The sequence below is a fragment of the Cynara cardunculus genome (genome assembly GCF_001531365.2).
Source record: "Cynara cardunculus var. scolymus isolate 2C chromosome LG 9, CcrdV1, whole genome shotgun sequence".
NCBI classification, from domain to species: domain Eukaryota; kingdom Viridiplantae; phylum Streptophyta; class Magnoliopsida; order Asterales; family Asteraceae; genus Cynara; species Cynara cardunculus.
Window position 1 is genome coordinate 16,680,040 of NC_037536.1, and position 20,871 is coordinate 16,700,910.

The following is a 20,871-nucleotide window of genomic DNA, read 5'->3' on the forward strand; positions in this document are numbered from 1 at the left end:
TATGTATATGTTGGGTATGAAATGAGATGAGATATGATCAACTACCTGCACAGGCTCGGGGCTCCACTCGTCAACTCATTTTCTTTCTTGGTTTCATGATCTCGATATATTACTGAAGACCCAGACAGACTGGCTGTTATTTGTACTATAGAATTAAAGTCATACAATTATCCTGCTCCCTGCTTTTTAATTGGCTTAAAAGCTGTGTATCTGTGGAAAACAGACATGTGGGGTGTCATTGTGCAGCTTAGCATGCGCACTCAACCCCACCAAACTTACGTCCATTTGATTTTGACCCACCAGCTAATTCAGGTCTTGTTTTTCACTTCAAACACTCTCTCTCTCTCTCTCTCTCTCTCTTTAATTATGCCTACTGTTCTTTTACCCGTAACACAATAAACCCAAATCACCATGGCTACTATCTTCTTATGTTTCTTTTAAGGCATGTTTTCTCCAAATCTGAACTTGGTGGCTTTGGTACAGATTGTGGCAAAGTGGCCGAACTTAGACTTTGATACCATATGAAGATATGTAGAACCTCGCTAGATTACTCTCCAAATGAGCACTTTAAGTGAAAATTAAAAAGATTCTAACGTATATGGAGGAGAAATGATTTAATTCAGCGGTTGTCATGTAACAGTTTACATGTATCATATCAAATCATGATCAATTCTAGAAAGATTGTTCCTATTTGAAAGGTGTCACAATATCAGTATTGTTTATATATCATCCCATTTGAAAGGTATGGTGGTATCAATTATACTTGAGTTAAAAGCAAAAGGATCTTATCCAAATAGAGGAATTAGAAATATTTTAGATTGGGATCTTATACAATGTAAAACTAAATTAAACCAAAGAAGAGAGTAGATGCATGACAGGTTGGTTTGGGTCCTAGTTAATTTTGGGAAGTCGTATATAAAGAAAGAAAAAAAAGAGACAAGATGGTTCAAAAATAAATCAGTAAACATCAATTATTACCAAGAAGCATGAAAATCCAAATTCCAAGGAAAGATTCCCAAAAAAAAGTAGCAAAAGCAACAAGTGTTTTTCAGGAAACAACTTCAAGATCATCACCATCATCATGATGAATCATCATTACTCTACCCTACGACAATAATGAATTAATAAGAGGGCTCTTTTGGGCCTGGGCCAAAGGCCCATTTACACACACAAAAAACATAGTCCAGTCCAGTCTACCACTATTTCTAGTAATAATAATAATAATAATAATAATAATAATAATAATGTTATATAATAATAGTAACAATAGTTGCCTTGTCCTCATCATATGTACCTTTGAAAGCTGTAGTTTGTCTTCACATAACACATGTTGGCTGCATGCAGCTTGAAAACAATCCCCACTTCTTCTGCAATTACAAAAATCATCATATCTTAATATAAACATTATATAACATACAACAAGCCATGGTACATTTCTATTCTGACTTATCTTTTGTCACCTTATTCTCTATAGATTCCTATTAACACCAGCTGTTTTGACTTGGTCACAGTAAAAAAATATCAACTTCTTGGCTTTATTCCAAACCAACATCAAGAGAAAAATAACCCAAAACGTGAAATTTGACCTTACTTTTGTTTCTTGTCACAAAAATAACATGTGGGTAGTTTTTTAAAATCAGGTTTCGTTTTTAATGAATACAATGATTACTTTATTAAAAATCTTGAAATGGTTGGTGTTTTAATGGGGGAGAAAGTCATATTTTTGGATTTTTGGGAATGAATTCCAAGAAAGGTGGTTAATTGTTTAATATATATTGTATATATAAATGAAAATAAAAAACAATTTTGACTTTAAGCATAGGAGAAAGTGGGATCCCTATACGTAACTTGTGTAAATGGACAAATATGTGAAATTACGTGCCTACAATTGCGGGAATATGATACAAATGTGTCAGCGGACTCGTGATGTGTGATCATTTCAATTTACATGTTCTCTCTCATACTACACAGAAACATCGAATTATTATAATAGGGTTTTATAATAATTACCCGTTTGGGTTTGGCACGGAGGAGCTCCGGCGAGATCCTGTACAGATCTTCGTCTACGGCCATGGCTTTAACATGCCTCCTGGGGTGTTGCGGTGGTGGTGGTGTTGGTGTTGCTACACTGACAGGGCTAGGGGGCTCCTTCACGTCACAATCATAATCGTAGTCGTATTCATAGTCACAGACCACCCATGCGTCTTTTTTCCCTTCTTTCACATGCGGGTACCCTGCTTTCCCCTGTTTTTGCCATAAAGTACAAACCAAACTTTAACCTTCAAAAAGCCATAACTTTTTTCCAGGTCAAGTTTGGCTATTCCAAACTTATGTACTACATTTTTATGCATAATACGCTTGGTTTCATGATCTACACGAATTTTTAGTTTTTTACCATAAAAATTCTTTCAAAACAAACCATTTGGTCGATGAATCCTGTAAATGTAACCACAACTAAGAGATATACGAAATTGTTACTTCTCAAGTAGTTTGTTTGCATCAAAATAGTAATTATGATTCGTTGCAGTGAAAACATAACATTTCATCTGGATCTAAGATTATTACGGTATGTTCATCTTAGATTTTCAGGAAGTAAAAAACTAGTTTGTTTACAATTAAAAAACATATAAGATTTGTTTAGAAACTGCTGGAATGAATTTAATCGTAACTATTACGATTTAGGATTTGTTTAGAAACTTCTGGAATGAATTTAATCGTAACTATTACGATTTAGGAGAGACATTGAATTACCGTGCGACGAGGAACGACAATCATGGCCGGAGTGACTACATTGTTGTCGTACAAATCGCCGGTGACGTACAGATCACGATCTTCAGAATAACTGTATCGAAGCAGTCCAGCTTGTCTCGCCGACTCAAAACACTGAGTGAACGGTAGGTCGTCATTGCAATCCCAGCTTCCAAACGCCGGAACATGATTTCTCTTGTACTCCTGTAAAAAAGCACACAGATTAACACCGCAAACAACTTCCAGGGTGAAACCAAAGCAATTAATCGATTGCTTGAGTTTGTTCTTTGAATCTAAGAAGCAAATTAAGTAGACATAAACAGAAAAAGGTAACAAGAAGCTTACGTAATCCATGGCGGTAAGAACCTTGAAATGGGGATCTCTAGAAGAAGATCTTGTTGTAGTATTGAATCTTATAGAATGTGGATAGGTGTTAAAACTTAAAAAGGGGTTTGTTGCTTTTGTAGCCGTGCAGTGGACGGAGGGGGAACTTTTAAAGGGCCAAAGTGACCTTCATAACCCTAGGCTTTCATATAACTTCAGTTTACACCCTTCAGATATCCAACATTTACAATTTTGGTCCATCTACAAACTAAATGGCAATTTAGTCCATCTACAATTAGTTATCGACGAGCTATAACTAACAACGGACTTACCATTCTCATTCACGAACTTCGGTTCGACAGTTACCACAATACTTGTACTGGTGTTAACTATTTGAACCATGTACAAATGCATGTAAGAAATGTGTGCATATTTATGGTGGCCCGTCTGATACTATCAACGTCTCAACACAACATGCACAAGTCATATATGAAATAATGTTGAAGCACATTTGAAAATGTTGTAACATATATTGTGACATGTGAGGGAGTTTAAATGAGATCCATAAATATTTTGGAAACTGATCCAATTTCATGTATTATTAAGGGAAAAGTCTAAAAAACTCAATGGACTTTAGTGTTTGAAATGATCAAGTCATTGGATAATTTTTTGGAACAAATAAGTCCTTGGACATTTCAAAACATGTTAAATAACTTCTTGGACTTTCTAAAACCTGTTGGATACATCATTATGACCTATAAAACTGGTTAATATGGTAAAATAATGGAAAAATCTGGAAAAAAACTGATGAACTTTCATATTTTCAACGATCAAGTCTCTAAACATTTTTTGAACAAAAAAAAAATACTTATATTTATAGAATGAAACAAATATATCAAAAAGGTACTTACATTTATAAAGAGGTATTTACATTTTAAAAAAAAATATTGATGAAATTTATTTTAATTGAAAATAAAAAATATTTAAAAAAAAAGATTACTGATTAAAATTAAAATATATTCAGTATATGACTTCTCAAATTAAAAAAAATTAAAAAAAAGATTTAAAGGATTACTGATGAAATTTTATTTAATTAAAAATAAAATATATTATGTTGATGATTTTTCATATTAAAAAAAATAAAAAATAATTTGAATAACTAAATACATAAATAATTAAAATTCATCGTTAGTGTTCGTTAGTATATATGCATGGATTACTTATATCTAATCGATGGTTAACTTGACCACCGTCAGACGCTCTAACACTGTAACATTTAACAAATGTGAAAGATCGTGCTTGAATCTTGTTGGTGATATCATTTCACATATAGATTAGCGACGAATTTTAATTAATTAGGTATTTAGTTAAATTTTATCGTTAACTCGTCTGTAATTTAATCAAATTATTTTTTATTTTTTTAATTTGAAAAATCACCAACGAAATATATTTTATTTTTAGTTAAAATAAATTTCATCAATAATTTTTTTTAATTTTGAATTTTATTTTTTTTAATTTGAGAAATCATATACAAAGTATATTTTATTTTATTAAAATATATTTAATCAGTAATCCTTTTTTTAAATCTTTTTTTATTTTTTTTAATTTGGAAAATCACTGAAAGAATATTTTTTATTTTCAATTAAAATAAATTTCACCACTGTAAGTATTATTTTGTAAATGTAAGTACATTTTTGGTATATTTGTTTCATTTTATATTATAAGTACTTTTTTGCTTAAAAAAATGTTTAGGAATTTAATCGTTCAAAATATGAAAGTCTATTGGCTTTTCTAGTTTTTTTTCCTATTATTTTACCACATGAACAAGTTGTATATGTCATAAGAATGAATCTAACAAGTTTTAAAAAGTCCAAGAAGTTATTTAACAGGTTTTGGAATGTCCAAGGATTTATTAGTTCTAAAAAATTGTCCAAAGACTTAATCATTCCAAACACTAAAGTTCATTGGGTTTTTTAGACTTTTTCCTATTATTAATGATGAATAACTCTAAAAAAAACCCTGAATATATTAATCATGAATATCTATCAAGACATTCCTCATGTATAATACATAGAATGAAATAAGTGTTTTCTCAATTTTCAAAATATTAACGGTTCTCATTTTCAACCAGTGACGTCTATCCCAGTTTTAAAGTCTTATTAAACTCGCATCTGGTCCATGTAAGTTTAATTGGATTTGCATGATGAATCATGCACACATCATGCATGGCATTTAATCACTTTAACTAATGAGCAAATATACTAAGTTAACTAAACGTGCTACAATGATATGATTGTCATTCCAACTGATAGGGGGTATGCGACTTTCCATGCAACTTGGAGTTGCTTCCAAACCCGATGTAGTCCATGGGAGTTCATCAACTCGTTGAAGCAGAAATGTGTTGATTGGTCCATCTGACTCGACATACAAGTTATACTCGTGTTGTCTGGTCGTTGTGACTTAACCTGTGAAGTCTATCTTGCAGCCCCTTACTTCGTCTTAGGGACCTGGATCTCACATGCTCCAAGCTCTTTGATATGTCTCGAATGCTGATTTATTCGACCATTATACAGATTTCAGTGTTCTCACACCGTTCCTACTGCATGGCATGCTAACACATTAATTATAATGAGAATTTCAACATAACTTCATGTTTTAACATATTGATCATGTCACGAACATAAACCACCATTTATAATCAAATCGATGGTCATAAGACCTGTCATTTCATATCATTTTCATACCAAACAGTAACCATGTAGCAAAACAGAAGATTAAAGTAAATTATCTCGAATTTCATACCCTCTTTCTTATTTGTCGCTAATTGATGATGAACACGATGTGATTAATATTAGGCGAAACTTTTGACCTTAAAAATTCAATCATTCAACCTTTTTAAATATAAATTAAGTGCATAGCTTTTACTTTTTGATAATTATATACTAATATTCCAAGATTATTCTTTAATACACAAACAAAATTAATTAAAACAAATTTTAACGATCGACTTTTAACGACGTCATAGTTTGATTAAAATGATATAACTTAAGATGGTTATTGAAACACAAATACATTTTGTTCAAGAATATTGGTTAATATAAAAAAAAAACAAATTTATGAATACATATATACATCTTTAAGGGCAAGTTGCATGAAAAAAATAACGTACTTTAACTTGATTTCTATTTTGAGTAATGTACTTTCAAAACTTTCATTTTGGTAACTAAGATGTAAAGTTTCAAACATTTAAGTACATGGTTAACCGACTAATTTTAGATTAAAAAGAATCCATGTCACTAACCATGCCTAATACTGAGTTGGATATCACATCATTCGGCTACATCAGCATGATAACCGGCTAATGCTTAAACCGGTTACCCGGATACTTAAATGTTTTAAAATTTTACATCTTATGTATCAAAATAAAAGCTTTAAAAATATGTTACCTAAAATATGAATCAAATTATCTTTAGAATGGTTTGTAACATGGAAATGGGAGTTGAGGGTTGTGTTGGTTGTTTAGAAATGGTGGGTATACTTGATAAAAGGTAAAGAAAGTAGCACCAAACCAATTAAAAAATGGAGTAGTGAGAATGACATTGAAGAAGGGAATTAGGGGGGTCAATCTAATGATGCAAAAGGGAAATAAATGTAAACCCCACTACACCAATAAAAAGGCTACCCATTTCCTAGGTACAAGGGAAGTAATGGTACAAGTGGGCAATGCATGATTTATGTTGTTTGGTGGTAAGGAAAAGGGCAAAAGAGACAAACTTTTAGGTGATGAAAATGAAAGAAAGTGAGAGGTGGAGGGGTGTTTATTGCTTTATGACTTTAATCAAGGGGTATATATGTGTGTGTGTGTGTATATTCTAATTTAAAGTGTCAAAGGTGGGGTTTACACTTTCCTTATCTTGTCTCTCTCAATACATTACATGTATAGAAACCCTATTAAAAGTTAGAAACCGTGGAAATCAGTTTTATGAAATAACGTATTTGAAAATCAAACCTGTGAAATTAACCGAAATTATCATTGATCACTTATAATCTCATACTCGTCCATGAATTGCGTTTTTCATAGGAATTGATTTGGTACATCCCGGTGTATCTCAAGGGTGGAGATCTCTTCTTATCATTTTTCACCATAACTTTATTCTTACCGGAACCCAACCCTATATATAGGGGCAAGTTCAAACGAGAAACTATACATTTTGGAGAAGTTTTAATATCATATATCATTACACGTATGATACACAAGTTTAATCATGTATGATTAAATACACCCAAATGAGTGTAATCATATATGAGATTGAAACTTCTCGTCTTCTCACAAAATCTTTAACTTCACGCCCCTCTCTCTCTCTCTCTATATATATATATATAGGTAAGGTAAGGGTTCAAACGAGAATATATTCATTTTACAAAATGTGACAACCACCTTTTAGTATAGACAGTTACATGTGATACTTTTATTCTGTCACATATGATATGCATGTGATGTTAAATCAGAGATGTAGAGGACTTCAGACACGTTTTAGGTTGCGGACCAAGTCGCTCTTACACATTAAGCCTTCCTCACATGTACCATCATATGTGGTAAGTGTGTTCTTGATGTGATATTACAATCAATCAAGATCATCACATGTGATATTAAATCATAGACACAAACGACCTTTGGCGTAACCTAAGTTGCAGGACACATTTTTCTACACACCACCAAGTCCCCTCACATGTATTATCATAAATGATGGGGTGTTCTTGCGTTCTCGTAAAATAAAGGTGTTCTCGTTTAAACATCGATATATATATATATATATATATATATATATATATATATATATATATATATATATAAGAGTTGTCGTCCAAAATGGTGAGAAAAATGTTAAACCGTTGGATGAACTTTTTTTTATCTAACGAGTTACATTTGATTGATTGCTGACAAAAACAGATGCCTTCAATTGCATTTATAAACCTTAAACATCTTTTTTATCTTCACTTTCACTTTAACTTTCACTTGGTTTTACATACCTTCCATCACCATTCTAACCAGATTTTGATTTCTTAGGCTATCTTAATTATATATATATATATATATACATATATATATATATATACACACACACATACACATACACACGTTAGGACGGTACTCGCACAATACAACGAGATACATCTCGATTTAATGTTCATTTTTTTTCTCAGTCGATATTATATTACGGTTTTATGTGGTTTTGAGAAAACGATAATGCTTTTATTTTTGAATAAATATATAAATATAAAGATATCATAAAATTTTGAAAAAAAAAAATTGATATTAGTACCAAACTAACTATTTGAATTTTTTTTTTGTATATTTCTTTAATTCATTTTTTAGTTTTTGATTTAATAAATAAGTATTTTATTAGAACTCAATGATTATCCTAATTATATTTTAGATTTTTTATATTTAAAATAAGATGTTTATTTTTTATTTGATTATGTTTATCTGCAGTTAGTTAGACGAATTCAAACATAAAGCTTTAGTAAGTTGTACTTAGACACAATTTACTTGTAATATTGAATTTTAAGTAATATGCATAATAAAAGGTTTTTAAGAATTTTTATCAAATGTTTTATGATATAGTATAGAAAGAGAGAGTGTGTGTGTTAAAACAAATTAATAATCTCCATAATTATCAATGAGATAATCAAGGAAATGATTAATGAAACAGTTTTTTTTAATACTAAAAATACAAATATATCCTTGTTGCTTTTACAAAATGTGGAATGCAACCATTTTAAATGATGAAATTTGATTGGTCAATGGAGGTTAACAAAGTTAACATCAATTTAATTAACAAAAGATTAGTTGTCTGTATATATAGGGAGAAGTTCAATTAAGAAGTGATAAGTATTTGAGAAGTAAAAAATGATCTTAACATACGGTTAAAATTGGTCAAGATTACAGTTTTAAAATTACGTCTTTAATTAGTCAAGATTTGCGGTTTGACTGGTTAAACGAAAAATAGAGGAGTAGTTTCATAACTTTTACAAATAGGCAGCAAACAAGTGCATATGTGAACACATGGTTCATATGTGAACCAGTTAATAAGTTTATATGTGAATAAGTTAATTAGTTTATATGTGAATCACACATGTTCAATCAGTTAATTAGTTCATATGTGAATTAGTTAAATAGTTCATATATAAATTACACGGTTTCACATACATATAATTCATATGCGAATCACATGGTTCACATATGCACTTGTTTTGCCACATATTTGTAAAAAATTACAAAACTACCCATCTATCTTCCACATACCATGCAAGATATTATCCAAGGCTTCCCAGTCAAAGTTGCAAATCTTGACCAGATGAACGGTTATGATCACTTCTCTACTTCTTATATACTTACCACTTCTCAAAATGAACCTATGACTATATAGGGTTGGGTTCGGTTGAGGAGAGTTAAGGTAAAAAACATAAGAAATGATCTCCACTCTTGGATGCACATTAAGATGAGATGCACTAGATCATCCTCATATCAAGCGTGATTCATGAGTGGGTTTAAGATTAAATGTGATCAAAGATCCATACCTCTTCTTACGCTTCTCATCTTACCTTTCCTTCTCACACTAGTTGTCGCCCGACTATATATGTATACATATGTGGGGGGATGGGGTGAGAGAGACAATTGGAAAGACACGTATCTCCTACGTAGCCTTTCTCTTTCCCTTTCTTTTTGGCAAACCTTTTTCCAAAGCAAAAGAGGAGATAAAACCACACTATACATCGTATCAAACTTTTCCTTTACATAATAAATTAAAATGGGGAAAATACGTAGCTTATTCAATAATACATTCTCCTACGTCTTTTTCTATACATACATTCTATCATTACGGGATATCGGAAGTCACAACTATGTATTGTATACTTAAATATCATACTGAAGATTACAATATGACTGATAAGAACCTGAATATAACATCAGTTAAAAACTATATCAAAAAATTTGAAATCAAGACATCAAAGAGTGGATTTTGGGTCCGACACCAAACCAAAGCAACATGGCTGTTTGTGTAAGTGTGCACATTGCCAAAACATTTAAGTTGATCGGTCAAAAGCTACTTAATTGCACTCATTTAAAAGTTAAGTTGTTTAAAGTTATCATCTTTTGTTGTGTGTATCGAGACATCCCATTGTTTTCAAATATAAATGACGCAATTATTCTTCTATAACATTTTATCATATTAAGTAATGATGTGGCGATGGCGGGGGTAATGATGTGGCGACGATGGGGTGGTGTGACGACATTGTAGTGATGGTGGCGGTGACGACTATCGTTATGGACGGAACGGACTAGAGTTTTATAAATTTCTCGCTCTAGTCTTTAGCATAATTGTTAGAGCAAAAAATTGATAAATCTATAAAATTTCTATTTTAACAGAAAAGTTTTAATTTCTAAATAAATATAATGGAAAAAATAAGTAATATATAAATTAGTATTAAAGTGTTGAAAGGGTACAGTAGACGCATCGTATTGTAGTTCTTGTGCTTTGTGCCCACACAGCAAACGCCATAAAATTTCAACATTTTCCTGCAACTACACAGCCATTGCTCCAGTGCAGTCCCACCCTTTTTCATTTCCTTTTTTTTTTCAAATGGATAATTTTAAATTCTATTAAAATATTATTTGAATTTTTTATTTTGTTTTTACTTTAAATTCAACACATATTCAAATGAAAATCGTGCAATTCTTAGAAACTGTGTAAACTGATTTCGACCAATAAGAAAATTTCATTTTTTTTCTAATTAAATTTAATCATTAAGGATATATTGGTCATTTGCATTGTTTTCTATTAAATATGGTAGTTATTAATAAATCTTAATTAAGATAAAATAATAAAAGAAATTTTATAAATGGTATCATTTAAATATTTAATTAAATTATAATATTAAAAATTGGATTTTGTTATATTGTGTCTCGGTTTATTATTGTCAAGATTCATGAAAATCGTAAGTTATTAGATTAATAAATCTATGAAATCAATAATAGAAAAAAATATATTCACGAAACCGGTTTCATACATGGTGAAATTGGTGCATGGAGTAAATGAAAATGATTATGAAATGAGTGCATGATGAAATGGGTACAACATGAAATGGATATGAGTGCGTGAACAATCTCATTGGATAAGTGAAACATGGTGCATGATGAATAGGGTGCTGAATATGGTGCATGATGAAAATATGGTTGGGTTTACCATTTTGCTCTTCTCGCTACTATAAAATAAAAAATTTAATATATATTTTTTAAATTTCTTAAAATAAACTAAACTAATCTTTACCATTGATCAAGAAAATGGATGGATGAGATTAGTTTACATGGTTTACACAAATGAGGGCGGTTTTCATTTGATCGCTCATATACAATGTTATCGGGCAAATTTTTTTACTGATTTCTTCTCGTATACATTAAGGGTTGTTTATTTATCGGATCATTTGTCTTATTGGATAAACATAACAAGAGTTGAGAATCTTATTCAATAAGAGTGATAATAATGTTGGAGAATCTTACGCGTTAAGTGAAGGTAACGACTCTTAATTGGTAAGCGCTTACCGACTAAATTATCGTATACGGTCTTATCTGGTAAATTAAGCACTTAACAGGTAAGCGTCGGATAAACTCCCCTGACGTTAATTTTTTTTAATAGGGTTTAGAAGACGATTCTAAATGAAACCCTTCTACATGCCATTTTGAACAACCGAACCCTTTCGCTACTAATCTCATCAGATACATATAAACCTCAAAATTTCTTTTTATATTTCCAATGCTCTGAATTAGCATTAAAAAGTTTCAAATAGTAAGCAACACCTATTTTGTATTATATAGCTAAAAGCACCGGCAGACCCAAGATTTTTGTCGAACGGATGTACCTTTAAAGTGGATCAAATGTCCGCAAAGTCCTACGTTGTGTTATAGCCAAATTCCATTGTATCGAGGGATCTTTTTAAGTTTTTTGATTGAGTTCAAAGGACTTTTTCGGTTGATTTTGAGAGATTTTTCTGTTTTTTTATTAATATCCCTCAAAGTTTAACGTGTGCGTTTTTCGTACCGTACGAAATTTTACTTACAAAAATCAGTGGAACGAATACACGGTACCCTGAGAAAAAAGCAGGTAGAATATGACAATTGAAGGCAGGACAAATACATTACAGCATATGGAAGTGTCAACACCATCTCAGCCTTTGAATTGAATATTTTGGTACCTGAATCTTTAAAAACACTGCAACTTTTGATGTTGATTTCTCATTACACCAACACCTTCTTCCTCCAATGGAATTTTATGGAATCTAAGGAATTTCAACCTTTTTTTCGCTTTTTCTTCTGCTTAAAAATATCTTAAGACAACTGGTTCGGTTTCATTTTTTATGAATCAGATAAAACTCAAATCTTCTGATTTGATTTTAACTCAAATTTCAACCAGTTCTATGTTCCTTTTTAATCTATTCCTCTTATGTTTTCTCATTTTATATGAATCAGATAAACTTTAATTACATCTTTTGACTTCGTTAACTCAAATTTGAACTGGTTTTGTTTTTCCCTCTTTGTCATATCTCCACCTCTTAAACTATTGGTTTCATTCTAACCCCAACCCCTCGGATACGACCCCTACAAAGAGCGCAGCCTGCACCACTAGCAAAAGTTCACCTTCTTACTTCCACATATGCTAAACTCATCTCAGTTATTGCATTCTTTGATACAGGATCCTCAGTCTCGATACTGAATCCTGATATTCTACCTAGCAATTACTGGAAACTATATAAATCAAACAAATTTTAAATCTTTTGATTTTTCGTTAACTCATATTTGAAATAATTTCTTTTTTGTTTTTTCTTCTGTTCCTCTTTGTTATATCTCCATCTTTTGTGTTTTTTATTTTATTTTATATGTATCGGACAAGTTTTAAATCTTTTGACTTCGTTGACCCAAATTTGAACATTTTATATAATAAAGATCAAGATTTTTCTTATAACTGGAATTTTATGTTATTTATTTTGACATCTGTATCAATACTTATTTCGGTGTATTTACACCCAGTCTTCAAACTAACAATATAAATCTAGGTAAAGAATCGTGTGAGAAGAAGAGTTAAGCTGAGAAATGTAAGAAGAGATCTGAACCCTTAATTTTAAACCCACCTATAAAATCATAGTGTTGACTCCTATCGGTAAGCGCTCACCGGATAAGCAATTGGGTAAACGGCCCCTTATTTATACTGAATTTTATTTTTAACTAATTTTTTTATGATTTAAATTGAATCTTACAAATCCTACACTCTTACGAAGCAAAAAGTTGTAGAAAAACCTATACATACACAATTAATGCTTATAATATATATATATATATATATATATATATACTATCTTATTAAGCAAATTTAACAAAAATCTTAAAGTCTTAACATACTAAATGTCCAAGATACCCTTTGTATCTTTATACTTTTTCACTTTTTTACCCCCTCCTCTCCTCACATACATTCACCCACTCATAACCGATTTTTTTAAAATTATAATTTTAAATTTACACTTTATACCCCTATAATTAGTTAATTAATTTATTTTACGTCATTTACTTTTAAATGTTCCATTTTAAACATTTATCAAATTAACATACATAATCGTATATCAATTAAAACATGTTTAAAAATACATTTTTATTTTAACAAGTTACATCATTATAATCGTCTCATTAATACCTTCGAAATGAGTTCAATATTGAATAGTTTTTTACTTAATTATATTATTATATATTATATATATTGTGAAAAAATATTTTTAATATTTACGATTTATAATTTTATAGTTATTTATTTATATATATACTATATATTTTGGGGTTAGACTGTCCAAATTGCATTGCATAATATATTCTGAATTAATATGTTCTATGGTTTTTTTGAAATATATATACATGTATTAATTCAACCTTAATATGAGTTTCTGGACAAGAAAGATGGTAAGCAGTTGAAATTTCATTCAAAAACGCATCTTTTTTTTGTTTTTTCATGGTTTATGATCTATCAAATTTGTAGTTTTTTTTTATTGGTTTTGAGTGTTTATCTTAAAACTCAAGTTTTTTGGTTCTTTGCTCTTGGTGTAAATCTAACACATTTGTGGAGTCGTTTAAATATGTTGGATTTTAAATATATTGGATTTTAAGCTGTTATACAATTTTTTTTCATCGATAGTCTGTAATTGGAACCATAATTCTTATTTATTCAAATTGTATTAATATGTAAAGACCAAGTGTAACCTATATCATCGTTAAATCTTATCTTATAAAACCAGTGAAACTTCAAAACCGTTAAAATTCATGGCTCTCGCCGCATTGCACGGGCACACAACTAATATATAAAGAACCAAAACCAGAAAAATAATTTCGACCATATCCGGCGATGTATAATTATTATGGTTATTATGGTCCAACAGAAAACACACAAATGACAAACTAACATGACTCCACTCCGGCCCAAACCACGGGTCCACGCCTCGTCCGTGATTTCAATCACGGGTTCTCTTAGTTCGGACCCTACTTCAGGCCCCTTAAATACCACTTGCATTCCATAACCCATTTCTATCTCGTGACTACATAACTCATCGGTAAACTTACTAACACTGTGATGGTGGCAAGGACGATGGCGGTGGTGTTTTTGATGGTGGTGGTGGTGGTGATTGGTGGTTTAGAGGCGGTGGAAATATGTGATATGACTGAGGATGGTTTGATGGCATGCAAACCATCCGTCACAACTCCGGATCCGGCTGACCCGAGCCCGGAATGTTGTAAAGCGATTGCGGGAGCGGACTTGAAGTGTTTGTGTTCGTATAAGGAGTCAAGGTTCTTGCCATCTTTCGGGATCGACCCAACACTCGCAATAGCGTTACCGGCCAAATGCAACCTTCCTTCTCCTCCGTGCTGAGTGGTTGATCACGGTGGTTGGATTTTTTTCGGTTTGGTTATACGTGGTGGAATAACGTTGTAATATATTTTGTGTTTGTGTGTATGAAACTTTCAGATCGGAGGGTCAAATTATTAATATATCAAATACGTTACTTTTAAATGATAATAACTTAATTTTACGAGTTTTTGAAGTAATTTATATACGATAAAACTCATACAAATATTGATTTTTATGAGTTTTAAACTCACCAGATGTATCAAATGACCATTTAAGTCATGAAATTTAGATAATATATCAATTATTTGACCGTGAGGTGCAATAAAAAACACTAACGGGTTGTTTATCAAATGCTTATTTGGGTAAGTGCTTACTAGGTTACATTATCTTACTGAATCAATATGGCAAGGACAAAAAATCTTACCCGGTAAGAGCGGAGATAATGACTAAGAGTCTTACCTGGTAAGTGATGTCGACGACTCTTATTATGGCTAACACTTACCGCATAAATTGTTGCTTACGATACCGTTTTGGTGGACTAAAATCTTACCCAATTAGTAATTGATAGTGTTGAATTTTGCCCGTAAATACTTACCTGGATAAGCGTTGGTGAATGGGCCGTAAATAACAACAAAGATGCACACCAAATAATTAATTAAACGATCGAATTGTATGAAGAATCTAATTGTTGACAATTAGTTGGGAATTAGGGATAGAAAATTAATGAGGTCGTACCAATAAACGGGTTAATAGATCTCGAGTTCGAGCCTCTAAACGAGTATCGAGCTCGAGCCTCTAAACGAGTATCGAGCTCGAGCCCTACTATTGAAAAGTTATTAGAGCTCGAGTCAAGCCTGGTAATATTTTTTCTAGCCAAACTCGAATAACCTACAAATCTACTCGACTCGCTAACAACCCTAAATGTAGTTTCGTTCATCTTTTTTCAACTGCATTACCAGTTTTAGGCACGAGAAACCTCAATATGAACACCAGCTTTCCTCCAGCCAGCATCGTGTAGGTGAAATGTAGTTTCTCATGAACCAAATAAAGCATTGATGGGAAAAGGGCAGCTGCCATTGAGACCGCAGTGACAAAAAATAGACCATGGAAGTCTTTAAGGTTTAGAATTTTGGTGGAATCCTTGGAGCGCGGACCTGATTGTTGGTTAAACCACTTATCCTCCAACTTCTTTAAAGTCCCATCTTCTCATAATCTTACAATCTGTCTCGAGATCAGGGGCCAAGGGTGAACCGTCAACATTGAGGGAATGCCTGCAAATTATAGCTACATTTAACTAGGAAGAAGAACAGGTAGAGTTGTTCTACAAATTGTAACCAAACAAACCCATAACGCAGGGTATGTCAGGGGTGAGATGTACGCCAAAGTTGTTAAAGGCTCAAGGAGCACTTAGGCGCAACTGGGTCCCGGGGCCTAGGTGTGAGGTGCGGGCCTCAGGAATGTGAGGCGCATCTTATCAAGCTATATACACACACATTCACACGTACAGTTACACACAACAAGCCTCCAATGCAGCAACCAACAATACTTCAATAGAGGCAGAAGGGTTTAAAGCGTGAGTCGTGGGGGAGAACTTTTAAGATCTAGGTATTTATTGAGAAGGAGGCTTGAAGTTCTAAGGACTTGGTATTTAATATTAGGACTTAACTTATGTCATCCATTTAATAACATTTCTTTTTAAGAAATCTAGGAGATGAGAAAACTAATTTAATCTTAGGGTTTAAATAGGTATTTAGTAATTCTCTATGAGACACACCTAGGCCCACATGGCGCCTTAGCCAAGGCATGGTGCCTTAGTGAGCCTCATGAATATGCCGAGCCTCAACATGAAAGGGGAGGTTCCAACATATATACAGGAGAAATGGTCCAAGTCTAGCCGATGTGAGACTCCAACAAGATACAAAGGAAATATGTGTCAAGTAAGACAATATACACAAACCCTATATCTAACGTAGATCTCTAAACATCCGCCCATCCTACCCTAAAGATCCCCGACCCCCTACTTCCTATCAACACTAGCTACAAATCTCAACACTAGTTTTAGGAATGTATACTTATTAGAATTTTTAGTTAGTTAAATGACAATAATATCCTTAATAATAGAGGCAAATACTTTTTCCATCTCATAATCAAGAGTTGAATGGGAGCGGACACTTATTTTGAGACAAACTAAAATAGAAATGTGGTAGCTTAAAGTTAAATATGGTTCAGTGAGGAGACCTACAAAGCCAAAACCATTAATGGTAGCTTCAGAGAGGGTCATGGAGTAGCCAAATGGATACCGCGTAAAAAATTCCTTTAAGGTAAAGAATTTCATCAACACCACCTTTGTTACTCCCAAGTGACAAAGCATCAGCATATTCCTTTGGTGTAGCATATGGCCTCAAACTGGTGTCAACAAAATTCAAGTTGTTCTTAATATATCCTTCCATAAGGAACCATACCAGTATCTAATTGAGTTTGCCTTTGATGCTAACTGAATTTGTTCAATGTTTAGTAGAGAACTCAATGTTTCAATGGTTTTGAGGAAGTTTCAAATGGTTTAATGAATTACGAGATTAGACATGTTGATAAGCAAATGAATGCTTCCACATCAGATGCTTTGGTTGTTCGGGGAAGAACATTTGAGAGGAAAAATCACGATAATAGAAATAAAATATTCCTTCCTGTAGTAGAGGAAACTCAACCAGCTAGCTAGCGTCCTACTGCCTCCGCCACTGCTTCAAACTATGATTCAACCGTTATTACTTTAGTTCTTATAATAAAACTCGAGGCTTTCTGTTGAAACAACATCCATTATAAAAGAGTCGGATTATTATATTTCAAACAAATTAGCTGATAAGATATTTTTTTATTGTTGAATTTCGGGTTGAATTAAGAATTCTGATTATATAAGCTTTTGAATAAACTTCTCTAAATTTCAAATTCTGATTATATAAGCTTTGAATAAACTTCTCTAAATTTCAAGCATTCAAGAAGTATTGTAGTCAATATGGACAACATTTTAGAAATTGTTTTATAGGACAGCTTTCTTGGATTATGCTCTTCATATGTTAGTTTGGTATTTACTATGTATCTTCCTACATTCTTTGCAATAGAAATCTGGTATAGTTAAATAAGACTTACCAGCAGATAGAGCATGCAGTGGTTCTCCATGGACATCCCTATTGTGAAGAACCATCCTTGTTTTGTAATGATTGTTGTAAAAGTCGGAAACTGCCATTGGAATGCAGCTATGAACAGTCTTTCCAACCCATGATCCCATAGCTAGAATCACTCCCACCAGGATCTCTTTGTAGGATGGATCTTCTTGTGCTTTTGAATGTAGCTGAAAACAAAGCAACATCAACATTAAAAACAAAAGGTTTGCACTCTTCCTGCTAATGATCTCCATTATTGGATGGTACAACATTCCTATTGCTGTAAGTAAAAATATATGCTATGCTCTTTTTTCCTGTCCTTCCGTCTTCTACGATCTTGTCTCTTTATATTGATTAATCTCATGACAAGGCTTCATTCGATCAGTCATGACCAAATATACTCCCACATACATCATTCAAGTGTTGAACCCAAAAAAAATGGTGTACTTTAAAATAACAATAGTAAAAGGTAGGTGATATTTTAATGAACGAAGAAGGCTAACTAGTTGCTAACTGAAAAGGATCCAAATGTCACAACTGCCTGGAAATTTCTTTTTTCCGTCTACTTAAATGCAGTCTGTTTCAAGATGGACATGGGCAAAATAAAGAGATTATCAAGAATGTAATCAACATATATAAAGAAATCAAAATGCCGGCCACGATCGGATCTTTCAGTATAAATGTCATTATATTAGCTTATATCAAGGTAAGCTTTGCAAATATATACTCATTCAAGAAGAATTTCGAGCAATCTCTTTTTTAAATCAATCAGTTTTAGTATGTTATGAATTATGAGAGGTAAAGTAATATAAGTGAACACTTGCAGAGAAACATGGAGAAAAAAGTGAGATGGAAGTGAAAATGAAAAGGATTGATTGATTGCCAATTGGAAATGGATGAATACATCTTTTCAATCAGTCATTGGCTTATGGTCAGGTCCAAAATTAGGCTCTCTTAAGTTTTCAGAAATTCTGACTGGGTTTTCGAGCAATTGATGGGTTCCCCCTTTATGATTGGAACGGCAATTCTTGACAAACCCATCAATCATATGACTCCCAACATACAGTAAATTTTCTGTAAACACATATAGGCATCACAAGCTTCTGCAATGAATCCATGATCAAGTCAAGACAAATCATTACCTCCAGACAGAAGCATTCCATAGAACATTTGCTTTGCATCAAAAACTAGGCCACATTTTCCATACAGCTCCAGAACATTCAAATGCACCTACAAGACAAGGATCAAAGATCAAGAATATAACTAAATCAGTACTTGTAGTCTTCTACTACAAATTCCATAACGCATTATTACATAAAAACTAGGATTTGATTGCTGTCAGAAAACATAAGATAGAAAAGGGAATTCATTCTGTACGAATGCATGATCATAGCAAAGACAAATCATAACCTGCCCATAGAAGCATTTCATCAAACACTTGTTTTGCATCTGAAAGTGGATCACGTTGTCCATACCAGTATACCACTCCAGAAACTTCAAATACACCTACAACACAAGAATCGAGATAGAGAATAACAAAATAAAACCCGACTATTCATTACATAAAATCAAGAACTGAAATGAAGAATCAGAACAATATTCTACCAAAAATAAAAATGGAATGTATCTGTCAGACAACCATGTAACCATGCCAGAACCCATCAGATGGGATGGCAACGATCATCTACTGAGCCATGGCTTTCTGTTAATCACGCTCTGGTTACATGGTCGTAGTTCATCAACCAGACATGGGTTTCTGTCTTCTTAGGAATCAAGAATACAGAGGTACGAGCCTATAGAACAGATCCTGTTCAAGTAAGGTCGTGTTTGCTATCTATCCATCCTCCTTATATAACTGCGTATCTTTGTGGCATCTGTCGATGTGGGATTAGACCACTTGCAAACAGTAATGCAGAGTACAACGTTTTAGGCATGAGGTACAAGTCACAGTAACAATGTCGCCATTGTTACTGTGATTAAAGAGCTTTGATGAAAAGGGGGAGAAATTAGAAATATATTTTCGGTAAGTTGCATATGTTATGATAAATTTCTGTTCATTAATATTGCACAACAAGGATTAATCCAATATCATGAAAAAAAAAAGAATTGTTTTATTTATGTGCAATTAAAAGGATTAATCCAATATCATGAAGAAGAAAAAAACAGATTTGTTTTATTTAAGATTTGTTTTATTTATATGCATTTATGCGAGATAGGATAACTCGTGAGCCATTTGAGATCAACTCTGTCAAGATTCGATCAACATTTTACTCGAGTAGACTTAACTTGAACTCGAGCTATACTCGACATTACTAACGAGTCGAATCTAGCTACCCGATGTATGCAATATATATTAGTTAGAGTAATTACACAGTTGGTCCCTATGGTTTGCTAAAAAGTTGGATATGGTCCTTGTTTCAAAATAATTACACTGAGCATCCCATGGTTTGCATTTCGTTACTCTGCAATTCCGCAACCCACCATGCAACCTTCCCTACATGTCCCTCCACAGGAATGAAAACCACAGAGACAAAAGCCGCAATTTTTTACAAACCACAGGGCCGAAAAACGTAATTTACTCTAACTTAGTTTGGAAACATAGTCTACCAAAATCTAACACAATCACTTCTATATAAACATCAATTTACAACCCACAAGGAAGAGCAGAACAAATTCAAAACTTATGGTAGAACACA

The 20,871-nt window shown here is 32.5% G+C and overlaps 3 protein-coding genes and 1 pseudogene across 3 annotated transcripts; 1 reads left to right on the forward strand and 3 right to left on the reverse strand.

Moving 5' to 3' along the window:
• Positions 1-974: 974 nt before the first annotated feature.
• Positions 975-3,160, reverse strand: LOC112518530. Its single transcript, XM_025126254.1, has 4 exons — positions 3,094-3,160; positions 2,752-2,952; positions 2,011-2,244; positions 975-1,367 (listed from the first exon to the last, which is right to left on the reverse strand). Exons 1-4 carry the CDS (start codon positions 3,100-3,102, stop codon positions 1,317-1,319), a joined length of 495 nt encoding a protein of 164 aa, XP_024982022.1. The 5' UTR covers positions 3,103-3,160; the 3' UTR covers positions 975-1,316.
• Positions 3,161-14,703: 11,543 nt separating this feature from the next.
• LOC112518591 (putative lipid-transfer protein DIR1) lies at positions 14,704-15,179 on the forward strand. The gene has a single exon (XM_025126343.1). The coding sequence runs from the start codon at positions 14,742-14,744 to the stop codon at positions 15,036-15,038; it is 297 nt and encodes a 98-aa protein (XP_024982111.1). The 5' UTR covers positions 14,704-14,741; the 3' UTR covers positions 15,039-15,179.
• A 735-nt stretch (positions 15,180-15,914) lies between these two features.
• LOC112517669 lies at positions 15,915-19,982 on the reverse strand. Its single transcript, XM_025125044.1, has 5 exons — positions 19,781-19,982; positions 19,586-19,681; positions 19,318-19,405; positions 18,162-18,363; positions 15,915-16,288 (listed from the first exon to the last, which is right to left on the reverse strand). The coding sequence occupies exons 1-4, from the start codon at positions 19,835-19,837 to the stop codon at positions 18,269-18,271; spliced, it is 336 nt and encodes a 111-aa protein (XP_024980812.1). The 5' UTR covers positions 19,838-19,982; the 3' UTR covers positions 15,915-16,288; positions 18,162-18,268.
• Positions 19,800-20,000, reverse strand: LOC112518794 (annotated as a pseudogene).
• Between the last annotated feature and the right edge of the window lie 871 nt (positions 20,001-20,871).